Here is a 22,447-nt window from a genome sequence, read left to right on the forward strand (position 1 = left end):
ACACGTATGACATTAAGAGTTAGACATCTCACTACTTGCACACAGGAGATAACACACTAAGTCTCTATCAAATCTGTTTCTCCCTTTCCCCTATCAAACAAATACCTTCTCATAGTTACAACAGCTCTCATACTACACACATAATCAGGTGTTTTCAGTTAATTTTCCCCCCCTGATGAATGTTTCAGAATAACAGACAGCTCAGCTAATGTTGATTCACAGAAAGAGCCTTTGGATGGGGAGCCAAAGGAACAGATCTTACAGAATGTGAAACTGAAACACTATAGAACACTACAGAAAATCTCTGGACTTAAGTGAAATTCAGATGCAGATATGAACATTGACAAAAACCCTTTCTCTACAACAGGCTAAAATAACCCCTGAACCCTGGATATCAGTCTGAATTCTGCAGCTCAAGTCCATACATTTTAATTGCTCGACTGAAAATAATTGAAGAGTCTGGAAATAATAACAGACACATGAAAGTATCGTGTCAGCTTATGAAAAGACATCAGAAAGGTATCTAGGGGGAGTAGAGAGAATATGTATGAAGGTCAGCTTTAATAAGTCCTCCCTGCCCTCACTACTTAGACTGGAGCAAAAGAGATACTACAGTTCACAACTCAGAGATGTTACCTTGGACTTCTGGTTTGAATCCTCCTCTAGAGCTCCCTCACCTGCAGCGCCCCCACTCCCTCTCGTCTAGAATAAACCTGAATGTGTTTTTAAGAGATCAGTATGAGCAGTTCTGAGCAAAGTGCTACCTGTCCACTGTTGTAAAAATCAGAATTTGTTCAAGTTTTCTGTAGTTTTCTTTCAAAAGGTAACCCTGTATGTATGTGACCCAAAATGTAACTGCAGGACTTCACACTAGCAGCTGCCCTCTTAATAGATAGTCTCCTTTATTTCAGTCACCAAGAGAAAAATTGTAGCATGTTTTGTTTAAAAAATTGCTGCTTTTGGTGGCACACTTCTATCAAGCCAATCCTTACACTGTAAAACACCAGCCAGGGCAGAAACAATTGCCCTTGAGTAAGACTGCTTAATCAAAGTGTTACATGAACTAAAATGTAGAACATATAGCTGTAAATAAAAGGCTTTCAACCTATCTTGATAATAAGGGAAGGAAGGCATCGGGTGGGTTAAATAAAAACATTGACACTTTTTCTTTACATAGTGCTTCCCCCACTCTAGTGAACATGCGGCATATAAAGTGTCAAAGTGGCAGCACAGTTCTAGTTGGTTGGGTTTTCCCTGAAACATGAATCTGCAGTACACAGATTTATGCAGTGTACAACTGCGTGGAATACAAACATTCTGTTCCTTTCCCACAAGCGGTGTAATTTATCCCAGGCCCCATTATCCTAACAGTGGCACTCTGAACTGTGCTTGAACTCCCAGTGGTGACTGTTCTCAACAACTTTTAGCAAATTCAATTTTAATCAAGGAAAAAAATAATAAAAACAGAAAGCCATGAAGAAGAGGCGGAGGAAAACAAGTAATAGAAGACTCACTGCTTTTAAAATGCTGACGGCTTCTTTACTGAGCCAGACTGGATATAAGACATCATCGTGAAGGATGGATTCAAAGAGATCATCTTCATTGTCAGCTTCAAAGGGGGGTTGCCCAGCCATCATTTCGTACATGAGAACACCCAGAGCCCACCAGTCTACTGAAGGGCCATATTCTAACTCCTGGAGGATCTGGTATAGAAAAAGAGATCACATTGAACAGGCAAGACAGACAACACTCTCAGCTGCACATTACTGTTTCAACATGATACACCCTTTCTTTCCCCAGTGCCTAAGGAGGACTAAAACCCACACTGACGTCAGTAACATCAGGCATGGTTTCTTACCGATGCAGTTTGCACTAAGAGAGCTGAGTGTCAATGCATAGTTTTCTCAGAAGTACTAACTGAGTTTATCAGTCCCCTGAGTAAAGGAGTATGCTCATGGGCAAAAAAGCTGTATATCCTTCCAAACTGTTTAAGGCAGGTCACGCTATAGGGGAAGAAAGATCACATATACAAAACAGATTGATGGAAAATGTGAAACATTTCCTTGTCTCTATCTTGAGCAAAACAAACTGAACCAACTTGTTATGTTGCACAGAGATCATCTGAGAGATTTATTCTCATCCTTTAGGTAGGGCTGAGGGAAGCCAAAAGCATTTTTGTTCAAGTTCTTTTTACAGCATTGAAACACTGTACAATAAATGCATGGCTGTAGGACTCACTTTAATCGCTTTTGCTTTCAGAAAAACTGGCTACAATTTTTCGGGTGGCACAAGTTCAACCTTGTAGCAAATACCTCTAGTGGGGAGTAGTGGTTTAGAATGATGGAATTTTATCGTCTTACTTGGTGTTACAGAACTATTGCTGTACATGGGACAAGTCTAATTCTTGGCTCCTCTCCACTAAAAAGGAGCTTGTAGTTTGGCTGCAGCATTTCAGCATGACAGGGGACTGGAGAAAGAAGAGTGGGTGACTGCTTAAGGTGAAGCTGACTGGCTTAAAATGAGTTGGAATGGCAACGACTTCACCACCTCCTTAAACAATATTAGTGGTGCTACAGGCAGAAGCCTTGTGGTGAACTGCATTAGCTTAGTGCTGTGTTTAGGAATAATGATTGTACTGTAATGTAGAAAACCAAATTCTCTCTTAACCAAAAAAAAGAAATGAGTTTAACATTTGGATGCAGCTGTCTGGATCCCAACTGGATTCTTAGTTCATTGGATATTAAATTTTATACACATTAATTATAGAAAATGATACTCTTCAGAAGTGTACTTTTCAAGTGCTCAGGGCACACTCTCTGGAATTCAGATATTGCTAAAGAAAAGGAAATTGAAAAATACTACCATGAGGCAAGAGAAATAGGAGCAGAAGATAAGCTTCTGCAATCAGGATGACAAAACGGAAGCCTGAGTTACTGACATCAGTGAGAAAAGCATTTAATGTAAAAGTTCCTAGAATATTATTACTGCTTTGTTTTTAGTAATAGTTTTTAAAGAATTTGCTAAATGACTCAATTAGTATACTAAATCAAAAGAGAATTCATATAAAACCAAACCCATCACTCTGGCACTTGCTTTCTTTTACCTGCAGAGTACTTTTGAAATGCCACAAAACATGTTCATAGATGTTACAATAGTTCCAAGATGACTCACAACCTATCAGTTGTGCTACCCAAGCTTGACAGACATGAACTCTAACAATATGGATTTCTAATTTATTGTCTCTAGCAAATAATAAACTAACATTTTTCCCTGATGCAAATTTATGATTGATGAAAGACAAACCTATGAAATTTTTACACTATATCAGCACACTGAATCTTTGGCAAAAAAGATGCATGGATTACTAACTAAACTGAGCTGACAAAGTCTGTCTAGCAGACAAACTGCATAATACTGATTCTTTTGAAGCACTCAGAAATTCACCTTATAATCTTAAAATTTAAGATACATGAAACCAGCACAATTATCAGCAAATTCTTTTACCCAATGAATGCCTTAAAGTGAATTTAGGTGTTTTCAACTGTTTTATATGGATGTTGCAGCATCCCTATAAAAGGATCCTATTTTTCTATTCAAGTATCTGTATTTTCTCCCTATCCATATGAGAAGTACCACAAATATAGTATTTTTCACTCACAAACACTTTAAAGAAAAGAAGAAATGATATTCCCACAAAGGTGTTATGCAAAATGACACCAAACACAGTCTCTTCCATATGAACATTCCCCCTTTAAGTCTCATGAAGAATTAAAAAACTTTTTATAACTACTAAAGACCAGTGCTGACAGTACTCAGTTGCATCTATTTTCTTAAAGGCTTCAGTGAAGGCTTCTTTGAAGTGCCTTCACAATGATGCTAAGTCAGAAATGAGAATATGGAGAAGAATATTGTTAAGTTCAGGGAATAAATAAAAGAAAATCCAACTCCTATTGACATGGAATACTGTTCTTGCCCTATAGAGTAAACAAATTCTGCAGGATTAACCAGGAAAACCGTGGCACAGCCTAGTTTGCATCATCTATTGTTTTCATCTACATATAAAAAGTGTCTAAAATTACACATGTAAGAGTCCATCTGATGAATGATACTATCTATATTCTTAGCACAGTGCAAAATAATACCTCTGGAGCTATATAGTCAGGCGTGCCGCAAAAGGTTGTGGTGGTCACTCCATTCAGAATCCCTTCTTTGCACATCCCAAAGTCAGCCAGTTTACAGTGGCCTTCTGCATCCAGAAGAATATTGTCCAGTTTCAGGTCCCTGAAATAAGAAGTCCCAGAATTAAATCAGCTCTCAAATTTTGAGCATGCGCTCCTGAATTTGAACACAAACTATAGAACGTGACGAATAGATGGTTTCACAAACAACACCAAGTAACTGTCCTTCACATGCGTGCATGAAAAGTGACTAGTAGCAGTCACTAAATAGACCTGGATAATGGCAATAAGGAAGCAGGTAATGACAAGCATTTTGTAAGATGAGGCCTGTACTCTCTCTTCAGCTGCATGGAAGCACAGCTGTAAAGCATCAGAAACATTTGGAAAAGATCTCAGTCTCTCGCTTGCTACAGATCTAAGACTCTTATATGAAATAGGTCAATGTTGTCTAATAAAGTCACTCTCCCTTTTTGTATCAGCACAAAGAAAGAAGTACCGATTTACCCATATTTATCACATGGGTTGAATTAATTGTTACTTTCAAACCTGGATTACTTTGAATTGTATTTTTAACATATACTCGAAATTCAAAGTTCAGACTGCAAGAAGAGGGCTGAAAAACAATGCTCCTATCTTTGGGTCCCTAATTTTCTGCAGTTTAAATGCTGTGCAGAAATAATCTCACATGACTATTTTGCATTCATTGTTAAACAACACATCTTAGCAGCTGCCTCTGATCATTCTTTGTACAAATGTCTTTGTGTCGAAAATACACAATTCTTCAGTTATTAAACTGGGTGAGGTCAAAAACAGGTTGAGGAAGGGATATCCACCTTTCCTGTCTTGCCCGCTGCACATTTTCTAAATATACCATTGATAGTTATTTCATGATCCAACACAATGGATGCTAGGTACCATTTAACTTACCTGCCACTGCCTTAGACTAAACTACAGTAGGATCTGGAAAGCCAGTGCACAAAAGAGCCCTCACTTGCATGAAAAACAACAACAACAATAAAATAAAATCCACTATTAATAACATTTTATCATGTATAAATGATAAACAAAAAACAAAGACAACAAGATTCACTGTGGGTCACTTCCAACTCAGGATATTCTACAATTCACTGATATTGCATGGCCTACTTTATTTTTATACTTCTATCTAAGCCGTAGATGCTTTTGTAGTGTATTAAAGATATGCAGTAATAAAGGAAGACATTGTATGTATGAATGCATACAGAGGTGAGAATCAAAAGACGTGTCCTTAGGTGACTTTGTGTGGGCACCTTTTGATCAGAACTTTTTTTCTAGACATATTAGAGAAGTTTCTGTAGATGGAATTGATGATAAATAAGTACGTGCATACAAATTCTAAATCAGTTATAGGAATAAAATTGCATGCCAACTTCTGTGAACAAATGAAAAACAAGAGAGGTGATTGGTGATAGGCAACATGGCTTCACCAAGGGCAGATCGTGCCTGACAAATTTGGTGGCCTTCTATGATGTGGTCATGGTTAGTAGATAAGGGAAGAGAAACTGATGTCATCTATCTGGACTTGTGCAAAGCTTTTGACACTGTCCCTCACCCCATCCTTGTCTCTAAATTGGAGAGACATAGATTAGATGGATGGACCACTTGGTGGATAAGGAATTGGCTGGATAGTGGCCCTCAAAGAGTTGCAGTCAGTGTCTCAATGTGCAGATGGAGACCAGTGATGAGTGGTGCCACTCGGTGGTCTGAATTGGCACTGGTATGTGGTATATGTAACATCTTTGTTGGTAACATGACAGTGGGATTGAGTGCACTCTCAGCAAGTCTGCGGATGACAGCAAGCTGAATGGTGTGACAGACACAGTGAGAGAAGGAATGCAACCCAGAGGGACCTTGACAGGCTTGAAAGGTGGGCCTGTGTGAACCTCATGAAGTTCAACAAGGCCAAGTGCAAGGTCTTGTACCTGGGCTGGGGCAACGCCAAGCACAAATACAGGTTAGACAGAAAATGGATTGACAGCAGCCCTGAGGAGATGAACATGGGGGTATTGGTGGATGAAAAAATGAATATGAGGTAGCAGCATGCACTTGCAGCCCAATAAGCTAATTGTATCCTGGGCTGCATCAAAAGAAGTGTAGCTGGCAGGTCAAGGCAGGTGATTCTCCCCCTCTACTCCATCCTTGTGAGACCCCACCTGGAGTCCTGTGTTCAGCTCTGGGGCCCCCAGCAGAGGAAACACATGGACCTATTAGAGTGAATACACAGGAGGGCCATGAGGATGATCAGAAGACAAGAGTGCCTCTCCTACGACGACAGGCTGATAAAGTTGGAGTTATTTAGCCTGGAGAAGAGAAAACTCCAGGGAGACCTTACGACAGCCTTCCAGTACCTAAAGGGGGCCTACAGGAAAGATGTGGAGGGACTCTTTGTTAGAGGGTGCAGTGATAGGACAAGGGGGAACGGTTTTAAACTGAAAGAGGGTAGATTTAGATTAGACATTGGGAAGAAATTCTTCACATGAGGGTGGTGAGACATTGAAACAAGTTTACCAGAGAAGTTGTGGATGCCCCATCCCTGGAAGTGTTCAAGACCAGCCTGGATGGAGCTTTGGGCAACCTGGTCTAGTTGAAAGTGTCCCTGCCCATGGCAGAGGGTTAGAACTAGATGATCTTTAAGGTCCCTTCCAACCCAAACCATTCCATGAATCTATGAAAAGATACAGTTTTTGTTGCCAAAATCTTTAATGCCAACAAATTCCAGCCCCCAGACTTTAGATCCACAGTGGAAACATTCAGACAGATTAAATGATTAAGTGCCTCTACACCAATGCACGCAGCATGGGAAACAAGCAGGAGGAGTTGGAAACCACGATGCAATTAGAAAATTATGACCTAACTACTATCACGGAAATGTAGTGGGATGAATTACACAACTGGAACACTGCAATTGAGGGCTGCAAGCTTTTCAGAAGAGATAAGCAGGGAAGGAGGGGTGGGGGGGTTGACCTCTATGTTAAGAAATAGACTGTGATACCTCTGAGAAACAGACACAGACAGGTTAAGAGCTTGTGGGTAAAAGTTAAGGCCTGGACCAATAAAGGGCACCTTGTGGATGGGGACTACTACAGGCTGCCAGACCAAGGGGAGCCTGTTGACAAGGCCATCTTGCTTCAGCTACAAGAAGCATCATGCTCACAGGCTCTCATCCTGCTGGGGGATTTCAACCACCTGGATGTCTGCTGAGAAAGCAACACAGCAGGCTGTAAGCAATCCAGGAGACTCATGAAGGAAGTAGAGGATAACTTCCTGGTCCAGCTATTAGACAAACCAACCAGAGGGGAAGTGTTACCAGACCTGGTGCTCACCAGTGCGGATGAACTCATTAAAGAGGTTAATATGGGAGGCAGTCTGGGCTGCAGTGAACATGCTGTGGTTGAGCTCGTTAATGTACTTAGACACTGCTATAGCTACAAAAAAAAAGTGGAGATTCAATTTGCAATTAGTGCACATTACTGCTTAAGCTACTGACCATTTCCAAGAACAGGATATCTAACCTGAGTGATGTTTGGTGTGACCCACTGGGCTTGGCTTGTACCTTCTTTTGACTTCTAATGCCTTATTTATGTCACTCAGGCGGAAAGTTTTGTCCTCGTGTTCTAAAAGAGGTAACTCATTCTCATTTTCTCCTCATCCCCACCATGAGGCATGTTCACCCCACATTTACTTCTTCAAAAACTCTGCCTACCTTGAAACTGCCATTTGGTAGGCCAGGGCTCATTGATGCTTCTCTTCCTTTGCTAGGTGGAATTTCTAGAGGAAGCCTGTCCTACATATACTGTGTCTCCTCCAACTTTGTCTGGGGATTTGGGACTACGATATCCACATTTGCAGAAGATGACAAGCTTGCCCTAAAATAAACTTGTCAATCAACCAATTTTTAATGTGTTTATCAGATTGGGGCATGACTTACAATGGGAATTCAAAGTACTGTGTGTTGTCCTGTACCAGTGGACAATTTAATATTATGACTGCATCGTGGTCACTACTTAGGAGGAATTATGGCTGTGTGATAATAAATATTATAATGAATTAACTTAGCATCATAAAAGGATTTCTCCTGCCTTTTGCCACGTTTTGAGCAAGAAGCCAGTGCATGAATTAAAAATGCAGGATCTACCTTCAGCAGACTATTATGCTGGCTCTGAAGCCAGGCAAGATTACAACAGTGGCTAAAATGTTTAAAGAATTAGTGGATAAGACTTGCTGGGAATCTGTCCTTAGGGACTGAGGAACTGATCGGAGCTGGCAGGCAGCTCTTTAAAGACACTGCTCTTAGAGCAAAAGAGTGGCACCCCAACCCATGGCATGGGAGTTGGAACTAGATGATCTTTAAGGTCCTTTCCAGCACAAGGCATTCCATAATTAAATAACCCTTCCAAGGCTGTGTTATGTGAGACATATCCACAGATACAGTATGCTGGGATTTCCCCTGAGATGCTCTTTTCTCCATATCATCCCTACTTCAGTAGGTGGATTTTATTATTATTTTGTCTTTTTTTTTTTTTTTAACACTTGTTCACAATTTTGGGCATGCTGTCCTGCCTATATCTAACCTATACTACATATACAGGATAGCAAAAAAAATCAGGTATTTCTGGTACACAGTGGGCTTACTGCTCAAGGTCTGCATAAAGACTGCACATCAGAGTATTAAATCAGACACTTCTGGGAAGCACTGGATGACTTACTGTGCATGTAGAAGCCAGTTATACTGTGCACATGCTAAATGGTTTGTGCATATGCAAGAAGTTTGACAAAGTCAGATCTACCTCATTAACAGTAAATCCACCGTTCCCCCCATAAACTAGCCTCATCAATTATGGTTTATGTAATTGAAGTATATATGGAATGTAGAAATGCTCGTTGCAACCAATATGCCCTACACCTGACTTCGGTCTCTCCAGATCAGTTGCACTACTCTTGTATGTCCTCAGCTGTTCACCTGCATAAGGCCCCTTGGAGAAGACTACATATTTTGTCATTCCTTGAAGTCATCTTTTTTTATCATTTCCTAAACAACCTGAGATCAAACGGGCTACAGCATAATCCCCTCCATCTAACCATTTAACCTGCCAAACAATCACCTCCTACTATCCTTTTACTATCCCTTTATTTGCTTAAAGATTCCTGTAAGTAACAGAAACTAGAAACAAAAACTTGACAGTAGAAAAAGAGAATGAACAGACTGAGCATAGGGAAAAAAAGCAAGAGCCTTAATATTAAATTCTGACTACCTGTACAGACCAACAGTGAAATTTTAAGCTTACCTGTAAAAGCACAAGTCAGTTTAAGTTCCTTACTATTTATGAAATTATAGTCCTACTTGACAGAAAAAAACACGTGGGACCCTTTCATCAGGCTTAAACAATGAAGACCATAAGCCTCTTCAACAACTCTATTAGAGGCGTTGAGGACATCAGCTTAATTACTCATGCAGTAATGGAATTTGACACCAGTAGATTTTTATTACTGCAAATACAAAGTGCATCAAAGCTTCAGAAGAAATTTGGAAGAAGCTAAAGCAACAACAGTATGACTTCCATCAAAGTAGATATGGGAGGTTAAAAGGTAAGCTGGGAGTCTGCCAAAGTGCCAAATTCAGAGCTAGCCCACAAGATTATCATAGTCCATAAAACTGCTTGCACTGAAAACCATTCAAAAACAATTTGCAGTTGACAGAGTCAAAAAAAAATGGAAAAAGAAAGCTTAGTTACTAAATAAATGCAAGAGAGTAGGTAATGTGACATTTATCACCTCAGAGGAAAAAAAAAGACTAAATCAAAACACTCAGAGAGAGATGAGGAAACAAATGAAAAAGTAACAGAAAAGAATTGTCAAGGAAACTTGTTTTTGCAGAGCAGCAGTGCCAGTGAAAAAAACTTTTATTTTAAGACCTCTATCTCCCCAGAACTGTTCTAAGACACAGCCAGCTCTCCTATCATCACAAAAAGTAAACAGCTCTGTCTCTGGAATGTAAATTCATTGTACAGAATGATCCATTCGGATCCATCCAGACTTTTACTTGGTTCCCGGTATTACTGCCAGCTGTCTGTGTCTAAATCAGAGCTTACCACATAATACAGTGTCAAATAGCTCAATGACAAAGATCTATTACATTCTTCTTTTTCTCATTTTGCATACTCTTTGTAGGAACTAAGAAAGTCATCTGTTTCTGACAAAATGAGCTCCCACAACCTGAGTAACTACTTGCAACTTGCAAACAACCTAACCAGTTAAGCTAGGAAAATGCCCTGGTTGCTTGAATGCAGTAATGATACATTAAGCTATCTCTCTCCTTTGTTTGCCAAGATACTTTGTACAGTCAGTTCAGTTGACGTGAGCAGTCAGTTGCATAACATGTTCTTTTTTAAATCATTTCTTTTTCTCAGAAAGCATTAACCAGAAATTTAAGCCTCGGTTTCCATTTCTGGGCATCTGCCAGCATCACAGTCACCTCAGAAGCTGGAATGACTGGCAGGATCTTAAGAGAGAATCAGGATTGTAACAGCAAGGCTTGTGCATGTCAGAACAGAAGAGTGGGCTGGCTGCAGGTAACCTGCAAGAAAGCTTCCCTAACGCTCATTCATTCCTCCACATGCCAGTGTCATGAGCCACCGACTGCCCTCGCTTCCCAGAAATGCTCCGGTGATGAGGACTTCGCAGGAGTGGGTTCTTCAAGTCTGACTTCAAACAGTAGCCAGCAAGATAACTGCCTTGTCTGTGTGGCCATGTGTCATACATGCCATTTAGATAACAGGTAATTTTCTTGTTGAAAGTAAGGCAGTTAAACAGTCAAGATGGGTTTTGAACAGTGAGTCTGCCAAACATTACTGACAGTAGCCTTTGAATCAGGTAAACATTAGTGACTAAATAAATCCATATTTGAAGAACAGGATCAAGTAGCTAAGAAACATGATAACATGTTGGTTTAAGCAATCATTTTACAATGAAATATCTCCGCAGCATCTGCTTTTACTCTAGCTGCTGAATAAGCAACAAAAATATAAAACATATACATTTCAGTGTATCATAATCATTATCTACAAATAATAACTGCATTGGAAACAAGGATATTCCTTTATAGGATGAAAGTTAAGTGAAGTACTGCACCTTATTAAACATCTACAGAACATCAAAGAACACAAGTCAAAAATATGTAGTTACTGAACTACTGTCAAAGAAACAGATCCTTCATAATTTTGTTTTGTTTTTGTGACTTTCAGCTGCAATAAACCCTTTCAATAGTGTATTTGAAATCATTGCCACTGCCATTGTTCCCCTGCATGGGAAAATCACGTCCTCTCTGCAGGCTTTGAATAGACAGGCTATTCACAGAAGAAACCACAGAAAGTAAAAAGGAAACATCCCCATAACAAGACATGGAGTGCTAACAGAACTGTTCTCCAGTCCTACAGTTATTGAAATTCATAACTGAGGGCAATACCCTCATTATATCAATTATCAATTAACAATTTCAATTAGTAAGATGAAATTACTCTTTCTATTTTAATTAAGGTAAGACCTCTACATTCTTAGAATTACTTTTTAAGTTATTCAGTGGTATCCAAATTGCATTTGAGACAAAGATGCTCTTCTGCACCAACAGGTCTCTCCTATACCCAGCACAAACTTGCCCTTTGCTGTAATTTTAGTTAATAGTGCATTTTCAATATAATTTTTAGCCATAAGCAGAAAATATCATATAACCTGGACCATTTGTACCATACTGCCTGAAATGTTTTTTCTGTATGACTGATAAATTCACCAAAATCTTCATCTCAGTTCTTCAGACACATTGGTGTTCTTCAAATACCCAGATAACTAATGTACTAGACTCTGGTCTAACCAAAATGGAGCTATATATGGAGCTGGTCAGAAAACAAAAAAGAATTTCAATATTTGTTATGTTCTGATACCAGCTTCTTTAGTAACCAAGCCTCATCAACTTAATATCAGCTTCCATACATAGACTATGGGATAGATAAACTAAAACTGTTCTTCACTAGTGGATTCTTTTATTTCATTAAGTATATTAGCCACAAAACATCAGCAAGGCTTTCTTATCCCCATGACAGATTGGAGATAAATGGGAAAACAAACCCAAACCATAACTTCTAAGATAACACAAACTAAAAACATCATTTTCTGCCTTTCTAAAAACTGTACAGAAAAGAAGCCTGTAATTTTTCCTGTTACTGAGCATGAAAATGCAATAATAGCAGTGTCATTGGATGTCAGGTTCTACCAGGTGAGGTGATCTCCCTTACCTATAGAGTAAGAAATACAACATGCGCTGGACTGTTCATTCTTATGGGTGGATTCAGAACAGTAGGACAGTTTTTGTTAGCAAGGAGGGAGTAAGGAGAAAGCTGAGGAAAAAATGCTTCTGCTGCTTTTATTGTTGTAAGAGATCTCAGGAAGTTTTCCCTGTGTTTATCTGAAAGGCTTGGAATTTCTGTTTTGCTTTTATTTTTATCCATTAAGTAATTACTGGACTTATGTAAAGCACTTTCTTTGCCACTTTTACATTACAGAATAAGGGCATCATCTATCACCAAAACTATAGCAGAGCTGTACCCAGCAACATACAGAAAAACCCGCTGTGCGGATTTGAAAACAGTGTTGCTTTTCAGCAGTGCCAAGTTTGCAATGCAGCAAATCCACCTTTTATTGATGTGAATCCATATGTACAATGCCTTCCTGTCAGGCATGTGTATTTTAAAAACCCACATATTACTTTCCCCATCTAGCACAATGTCCATCACTGTGCCATCTGCACAAATATCTTGCGGACTACAGGGGTGGCAGAGACAGGAGAAGGGATGTAGCAAATGGCAGCTTGCTATCTGCCTGCCAAGGACATCAGAGGGAGACAAACACGATTGCTATCTGTGGCTTGGTAAAACCTAGTCATTAGAAAGTAAAAATATGGATTGCATGAAGTTGCCAGCTCCAGCAATGTACCATTGAGAGAACTTTAGGAAAGCAAGGACCTGAGATGTTTTAATCATGCAGCCTTCACTATTAACTGATGTCTTAACGATGTATTGACCAAAGGTTTAATATTCCTTTCCAGGAGCTTAAGGAAAGCAGTGACTTTTCTGGTAGCATAAAAACAACTTCTATAAAATAATTTCTATATATGGCCTTTTAATGGCTTTGACCATAACTTTATTACAATTGTCGGTAGCAACTTAGGAACATTACAGTGCATGATCTGCTTATCTTATTATGCTGAATTTCCTTAAAATAATGTGTAGACAAGTAAATATATCATACTTAACAGCTTTCCTTTGTGTTGCCTTTCCTTTCTTATTATTTCCACATTTTTATTTGAGAACATAAGTGAAATATCTAGAAGTTCAAATATATGTTATGTAAAACATTCTCACAAATTGGCTAAGCACAGAGGGGAGTGGTTTCTATTTCTTTTTCAAGAGAGAGTTTCTTTTTACATTCACATCACACTGCTTTTTAATCCTTGTCCTTCCATGACCCCTACCTGGGAATGTAACAATTCTTCAATGAGACTAAGGCAGGGATGGGATGTAGCATTACAACTGTTCTTATTGAATTAGCCTGAATCTGAAGGCCTAATTTAGACAAGTTTTGTGTTGGAGCCCAGTGGCAACTCTGCCTTCCCATGGCCTGCAGGCCTGCAGTTTTTCTACCAAGAACTGTCACAAATGGAGCTGGCTTCATATTAGACCCACTTTATAGGACAAACAATCTGCTTCAGAAACAGTTATAGCAGATAGCAAGTGATCTTCCCCTTCTGTAAAGCTTGAGATTAAAAAAATAAATAGCGTTTTATGCTGAGTGAAAACACAGTGTGTTCAAAAGTTTGTATAAAAGCAGCATGTGAATAGCTGTTGGCCTGATGCTCAGGATGGTGTCCACTTCTCCGAGGCTGGCTCTGACCCAGGGCTGAGCATCCTGATCTTGCAATGCACATCTGAGTGGCCTGACTGACATGTGAGTGGCTACTGACAGTTCTGTGAGAGAATTTTTTTCCCCCCTCTACTTTGGTTAAAAACACCATTTTCTAACCTTTCTTTTCCTTGAAAATTTTAGCTGAAAAATCCTAAGTGGCTCTAGACATTCCAGCTGAGAATGACAAGATGAATTCTGTACTCCCACTGACACTATTTACTGTGTCAGTCTCTGCTAAAAAGCTGTTGTGTTGAGTCATTGCTAAATATGTAACGTGATACAACCTGTCCTTGCTGACACCTCAGTGATCCCGCTGAGGACAATAGAGCTCCCCAGGTTCAGCCAAAGACTGACTCAAGCTGTGGTATTCTACTGTGTGAGATTCAATGCTTCATGCTCTTATTTTTATATCTCAGATAACATACAAACAAGATTGCATATGCATTGTTATAACAATAAGTTAGGTGGAGCACAAACTAAGAGTGCCTGCTCTGTATGTCTATAATCCTTTTAAACAAAACAATACTAAATCATTATTTGATAAAACCACGATGAAAGACAGTGAAAGGATGGCGTGAAGCTAGAAAAGCTTGTCAGATCAAGTTCAGAAAACTTAATTCTGAAAAAAATGCTAGCATAACCTTAGAAAGCAAATTTATCTGCAGACATACTAATTAACTTCTCATATCCAGATCAACTTAAAAGTTTGTCTTTAGAAACCAAAAGCAGTGTTTATTTTCCCTCAGTGGCCTCAGTAGGTATGATGACAAATTTGGATAGTGGAAAAAAAGTATTTCTGCAAACATGCGGAAAAGAAAAGAGTACTTGGTTTTCAGGCATAGTTTCTGTGGCTAATAGAAAAAGCTAACATTCTTTTTTCTCTTCATTGTTTTCTTCAACTGTAGCTTTCTTATACAGAACAGAAAAACATTCAGCCAACAAATGCATGTCTATCCATGTAGCATGTTGTTTCCTGCAGCGGTCCTCACTAGCTATCGTCTTAGCAATGAAGCCTTGCAACTCTTAATAGCCCAAAAGAAGACATATTGCTTTACACAGATAATAGGAATGATAGAATAAAGGTTGTAATGTAATCAATCACAATTCCAAAATTTTTTATAATTTATATAAGACACAAAAGTAACTAAAGCTATGAAATATTTTGTTTGTATCTGTTTTTGTAGTTTCTTTTCTGTATTTCTTAGGATTCTGACCTGATCCCACCAAATCTGAGCATTTGAGGTAGCTCAGTTTGCCAGGCTACCTCCATAGCCATCTCCACGGGTATCTCCAAGAGGTTGATTCAGAATATGCGGACTGCACAGCTCCCTAAAGAAGCCTATCCTGGCTAAATGCATTCTAGGACAAGCATGATCCTGACTTTGAGGCTTGTCTTGCATTCCTAAAGTTAGGTGAGATGAATCTGAGCCTTTATGTACATTCAGTGTACGTACATTCAGCTTCCCAGCTTCCTGTGTTCCAGATAGAGATTTACCTTATTTTCATTCAAATTAGTTGTGAAACTTCCATTTTTGTAGGAGATGGCCAGACAAAGGCTGATTAAGAGAAGTTCTGCATTCATTTGTCTAGTAGAAATCTCTCTTGCACACACATACAGAATTTGCTAGTATTTACATTTACGTACAATAAAACTTCTGAATTTTTTCATTTAAGTCATATTACACTTTCCTGACTGCAAAAACTCCCAACACACATCCATCAAATAGCCAGACATTTAATTGCTCTACTTGGACACACCAAATAAAGTGCTCCAAAGCATTTTTATTCTACGTTGTTTCAGGCACAAAGAAAGAGCATTAAAAAAAAAAAAAAAAGCAACAGAAGAAAAGCTGCTACTGTAATCAGCCATGATTGAAGGCATTTCCTGTACTTTGCTATCAAACCGGCTGTTTTTTCCATTACATACTAAGTGAACTTTAGTAAGGTCAAGACACCACAGAAAAACAGGATCAGAATATCTTTAATCAACTAAAGTTGACTACTTTAGCCTCTCTCTTTCAGATGTTTAGTCCTGGATCTCATCCCACGTCTCCAATTTTCTTCTTCAAATCGTAGATGCATACAACAGGTCCTTTTGAATTTCTGATTTGGATGGTTGTTTTCAATGGCATTTATCTTGTTAAGCTTACACTTACCCTAACCTAAAGGTCAACCTCATGTTGCATAACAATACTGATATTATTTTAGTGTGAAAAAACTACAGCGGGGGAGACAGGTTTTCATTCACAATCACAATATTGGGCCAAAAACTTCTCTTCATTGGAAGCCTATTGTTTCCATCATGCTGCCTATTAAGATCAAGTCTAAGTTTTTAAATGATTATTAAGTAAAAGTTGAAGCTACAATGGCACAGGATAATTTGATCCAATCCTGCACATTGTCACCCTGCTGTCACTCTACATGCAAACGGCTTTAAGGTACACAACTTCCCTGTCCTATGCTCTGACCATATTCTTTCTCAGAGAGGAAAAATTCATTTTTTTCTTTCATGAACGTCAAATGACATTCTTAACGTAACACTGATGTCGACATCTGTGTCGACATCTCTCTCAGAAATGACCAGTTCCAAGTGTATTGTTGCCTCAGTGAAGAAGGGAGAAGCATGCCATTTTTTCCCAGCAGCTACCAAGAAAACCTCATGCTTTAGTTCAGTTCTGTTGAAGAAAGGAGAACATCAGCCTGCCTGAGCATTGTGATAAGACTGAAAACTGACTCATGCAGCCTTATTATCTACCTACCAAACACAGATGAACACAATCAAGGCCACTTAGTGCTAGCAGCCGGCCTCCAAAGCCCCCCTTAAGACCTGTTGTCTCCTGCACCCCACCCCTTTTCTAGCTTCAAAGCTTTGAAGTTCTTTTTAATTCAGCTGAGGCTGTTTATCAAAAGAAAAGTAACGAGACTCACATAAATCCCCATTTTTCAGCCATGGGACCAGACCTTCAAGATACTCAAAGAAGAGAAGACATAGTAAAGATGAAGAACTATTAAAATACTAGAATCCACTTGTTAAAAAGGTAGCACAAATTTTATACTTCCTCAACAATGCTTATTTTGTGCTTCTATAAGGATGAGACAGAATAACCACCAGATTCAGGGAAAAATATGAAATTGTGGCAATACTGGGAGCCAACATTATAACTAGAACTGATCTTCATTTTCTTTCATTTCTTTGGGTAACCTTCATACACTCTTACTTACATCTACTTACAAAGATGTTTCCAAAAAAAAAAAAAAAAATTCAGTCTTGCATCCACAACACTGGGCATTCAATAAAATGGCCAAATAACACAGGTGATCCTATGCAAGCCATTAATGTGCCAGCACGAGCTGACATCACAGCTCCATTTCTGTACTACCCAAGGCCCTTCGCAACTTTATGGTGCATCAAAAGGATAAAGGAAAAGGGTTGCTGAAGGATTTTACATATAGTGTTTCTTTTTATAAAAGAAATTTATCAGAATTCTCTTCCCTGTGCTCCCAAGGGTGCCCTTAGGGTGGAACAAACACAGCTCCTAGCAGTAAGCAGACTCCTGTTAAAGCTCCATATCATGTTTCCATGGAGAAGAATGCTTTTCTAGTCAGAAAAAAAAAACCCTCTTCAGTGAACTTTTGTACAGACACTGCTTTTTTCCAGCCTCACTTTGGTCTCAGTTTAGCCTCTTGGGTCTTTTTATGGAAAGCCTTTCCACAGTGTAGTGCATGTAGGATTACGCGGAATGGACTAAATAAGTTATATAGCATAAATGAAATGATGTAACTCAGCAAGAATGTTGCTTCCAACAAAATGTTTACTTATATGGAATCACTAGAGGAAAGATTTTAATAATTTCTGCTTCTATTCTGATTTCAGTAGCATAGTTCACATGCCTAAACATCTTTTTACACAACCACGTGGTCTGAACTTGGGAAGGGTATGTAGGCTCTTAATTTAAAACCTTTCCTAATCCTGCTGTATTTATCAAGGATCAAACCAGCAGCAGACAACAGAAGTTTAACAGATTTCTACAGAAATTCTTGTAAAAACAGTGAGTTAAATCTATTTTATTTTTAATTGTCTAAAAGGGTTCTGTTATACAGATGTATTTGTCTTTCAAAATTCTGTGTAGTTAGTTATCTAGTATGTTTGATACAAGATTAGTGCAGTAGAGAGATTCTGGCAAAACTGAAAAGAATCTTTATTATTTGCCTGTAAAGTATTAAGGTGTCTGAAAAGATGACAGTTACTTGCCCTTCTAAGTTGATCTATACATACAATAAGCCCTAATGCTGCTTCCAGACAAAGGTCACAGAAGCTTGTGATTTGCACTGATGGTTCCAACTCTAAACTTTGCTTGATCTATAAATAAAAAGGGTTGCATATCATAATGCAGAGCAGCTCTATTTTATAAGATACACTTTTCAAACTACAATTGTGTAGCAAAATCAAACTACTTCCCCCACCTGACCTCCGAGAGAAAGCTGTGCAAACACTCCTAGGGAATCTGTGCAGGAAGCTTCAGCTCCAGCATTATTTCAAACGCAGCACCTGTAGCTCCCCCCATCTCCTCCAGAAGACACTCTTGGAGGACTTCTTTGGCTGTAGTGCCAACGGTATATCAGCACTAAAAATCTACTCATACAAAACACCCCACTACTTTTAATTAATAGGAATGCTATGGAAAGATGAGTCATGTGGGTTACTCACATGAAAAATAACATGTCATTACTTAGGAAATTTACAGGTTATTCACTTTTACCAATGTCAAGGTTAGCAAAGGGTGCTACACCAATTTGCCTTCAGTTGTCAAGACAGAGGCTACAGACAGACAGGCAGTCCAAATGAAAATAGAGAGAAGTAATTCTAAATATAATATTGAGACTGAAACACGATTTTATTCCCTAACATTTGGTACTTACTGAGTAGTCATTGCATGTAAATACTGACTTCAGAAGGACTATCATGTAAATTATTCACCAAAGCAAGCTATTCTTAGACAATTTCTTCACATTAAAAAAAGCTGAATTTGAGCCTGAGGAACTATCTTCAAAACTTCTGTGTGCCTCACCAATACAATAATACTTCTGAGACCTGCTAACCAGACTCAGTACTCTGACAAGACCAGAAATTATCCTATAAAACTCCCAGATATTTACATGGGCCAAGACTAGAAAGAAACCTAATTACACAGTCTACAAACTATGTAACATAAAATTTCATTAAATTATAATGTTCAATAAAGTCTTTTTGCATCCTTCTGACAGCCTTAAACTGAGCACACTGAGTACAATTTAATTCCAATGTAAAGTTGCATTGCTCTTCTGGTGTCATAAAAAGCTTTTACTGTAAATGAGAATCTTGAGTTTTAAAGAAACAGTCTTTTATATACTAGACAGAAGCCTCTGTACATCCATTTCAATCCATTATAACATTCGTCACATATTTTTATTATTATCACATTCTGAATTCCAAATAAATATGCACAAGCAAACGAATCTCTGAGAAAGATAAAACACATTTTAAGACAAAATGGGAGGGAAGTTGCAGAAGATGTGCCATACCCCAAAGACATACACGTGATGAATTAAACTCAACATTGGCCAACTGTGAAGCAAACGTGGAAATTAGTTTAGAGTTTCTCTGGGCAATTTGAAGCATTGTGTTAAGACTTGATAGTAAAGCAAATGAAATATTAAAGGGCACTATGGTATAGTTATCGACCCAGATTCTAACTTCAAATGTGGTTAAATGAGGTACTCCAACAACGGTGACACAATTCAGCCTGTTACTACCCACTCTTCTCCAAGCATCATCCCTTCCACTTACTTTTATACTCCCATGCTACCACCGCTGTAAGTAGGTGAACATAACTGTGTTTGACTTTTTAAAAATGGATCTGTTAAATAAGATGCGTAAAAAAATAAAATACATTTTTTATGGAAGGTTTTGGGGAATTTAGCTTAAATCTCTCTCAGATTGTGTTTACAACAATGTTATCTTGGCCTAAGAGCACCCACAGCTGAGCCAGAGGAGAGGATGCAGTAGTGGTAACCACTTATACCAGATTTGTCACTGATTTATGGATTTGTAAGTTCTAGCTAACTAATATCAGTTAATATTTTGTTGCTGTTCTTGTTGTCACTACATAGAGAATTTCCAGGATGCTGTTTCAAAATTTCTTCAGACCATTCTGTTCATGCACAGAACAACTTCTACCCAATCTACAGGTGTTTTGAAGATCTTAGCTAAATCCTTTTTGTCTTGGATCATCCACAGAAAACCAAAACTTATGTCCTACTGCATGTGAAAGTGTACCACATAGTACGATCTTGTGGCGGCTGACAAAGGACAGCCTTCAGCTTTGTACCAAGGGGTACACTGCTGAGCTGCTGTCTGCTACCCCACTTCACAACTGCAGGATTCTTTTATTCCATCAGGTGTTTAAAGATTTTCATATAAATGAGAGTCAGGTCCTCTTGATAATATTTATGTAGCATAATAAACTGCATTGTCCCCTTTGGATTTATTACAAATTATCAACAAACGAACTGGCACACATTTGGTATGCCTTTTTATGCCCTCAGTATACAGTACCATAAACACTTGCTGTCCTCTTACTGGTGGTTAACTTTAGGCAAATATGTACTCAAGCAGTTTCTTAAGTGCATATTATTTTTGTTCTACAAGTACTCCTTTAGAGCTGTTTCAGATTTATTGACGTTTGGAAGCTTTTAAATATCCATTACCCACTTAATTGACCATAGCAATTCCATCTGACTCATTATTTGTGCTTGTTAGAATATATTTAGGCATTTTTTTAAATGGCTGCTAGTAGACCATAGAATCTCCCTTGGAAACCCTATAATAAATCAAGTAAATACCTGCTGAAGTGGTTTACTTGTTACTACTTAATTTTATCCTTATTATTCCAATTTTTGACCATGTGACATCTCAATTCAGGTTATTAGTCACCTAGCTTTCTTTGTTTCCTTTTTTTTTTTTTTTTTTTTTTTTTTAGGGTATTGCTTCATTACTATTCAGTTTCATGCCAAGGTGCATCCACACTAGCTGCTCTATTGGCTATCTGCTATTGAATCCATCCCATCTTTTCCTCCTCTCTGAGGGGCAATCACATGCCCTAATACTGGAATACCTCATGAAGGATATTTTTACAACTTCCACTCTCAAATCAACATTAAAAAGCATACATAACTGCATGTGCTATTTACATTTAATGTATTTTGAAGAACTATATTTTCTGACAGTACCATACGTCATCAAGTGTAAATGAAAGCCTGGAGGAGAAGGTACGCGTATGTAAGCATTGACATTATTGCTGGCCTCCTCTCTATATTTTCTCTCTTTGCTATTTTACAAGACTGACTACTGTAAAGAAGGCAAGAAGCAGTACGTCTGTTGACTATACTGGAAGGAGAAGTGATGTCTGTGCCTCTCCTCACACACTAAATATTACCAATTTGTTTTTTAAACCCAAAACATTATACCACCAACATAAGCAGTCCACTTATTTTTCAGTTACCAGGGTCATGAGGTCTGTTGTTAATCTTTACATTTGTTTTGCTACACTACGCTTTATTTTCCCGTCTTCTAAAGGCCTTCTCTGTAATGTAAAGTAAAATCTACATGAAAAATAACTGTTATGCTTTCATTCAAAAAATGTTATTAACCATTACATTTACTATAAACAGGATGAGTTCAAAACTCAGAAAAAGAAAGAAAAAAGCCAGTGAAGGTGAGTAAAATTCAGTTCGGCAGTGGCAGGAGAGTGGCAATGCCTGGCACCATCTGTCCCTGCATGTACCAGTGCAGATACACCCAGGCAATCGACAATCCCTACTGAGCCAGTGCAGCCCAGGTAGTGATGCTCAACTGAAACTCTGACAGCAGCAGGATCTCTTTCTATCACTGAAGACAACGCACCTTTGCCACTGTCTGCTGCTCTGGGCAGCTGCCTGTTTGGAAACACTGGCAGCAAAGGACAGGGCAGGCATCAGTTTTGATACAAGATACGCTAAGTGACTCTTTACCATCTTTACCATTTGTCACTCTTTGCCTTTCAGGTCATTTTCAGCACAATCATGACCACCTGACCCATTTTGTTCCACTTTCTGATTCCCCTGGTTAGACTGCACCTAGTCTGTCCAAGGTCCTTCTGATGTAATCCCAGTACTGTTTATTCTTGTAGCAGCAAAGACTTTGAAGTATTCCCCAAAATGCTGGGTTTCTTACTGGCTGCATTTTTGCTGTTTTAGCTCAT

The 22,447-nt window shown here is 38.6% G+C and overlaps 1 protein-coding gene across 3 annotated transcripts in view; it reads right to left on the reverse strand.

Moving 5' to 3' along the window:
* Positions 1 to 22,447, reverse strand: part of PRKCE (protein kinase C epsilon) — a 300,248-nt gene that overhangs the window by 23,401 nt on the left and 254,400 nt on the right. For all 3 annotated transcript variants that reach the window (XM_040551098.1, XM_040551101.1, XM_040551100.1), the window contains exons 12-13: positions 4,143 to 4,281; positions 1,515 to 1,703 (exon numbers count right to left, since the gene is read on the reverse strand). In XM_040551098.1, coding sequence (XP_040407032.1) covers positions 1,515 to 1,703; positions 4,143 to 4,281 — 328 coding nt within the window. The remainder of the gene's footprint in view (positions 1 to 1,514; positions 1,704 to 4,142; positions 4,282 to 22,447) is intronic.

Source organism: Cygnus olor, chromosome 3, assembly GCF_009769625.2.
Source record: "Cygnus olor isolate bCygOlo1 chromosome 3, bCygOlo1.pri.v2, whole genome shotgun sequence".
In the NCBI taxonomy this organism is placed as follows: Eukaryota; Metazoa; Chordata; class Aves; order Anseriformes; family Anatidae; genus Cygnus; species Cygnus olor.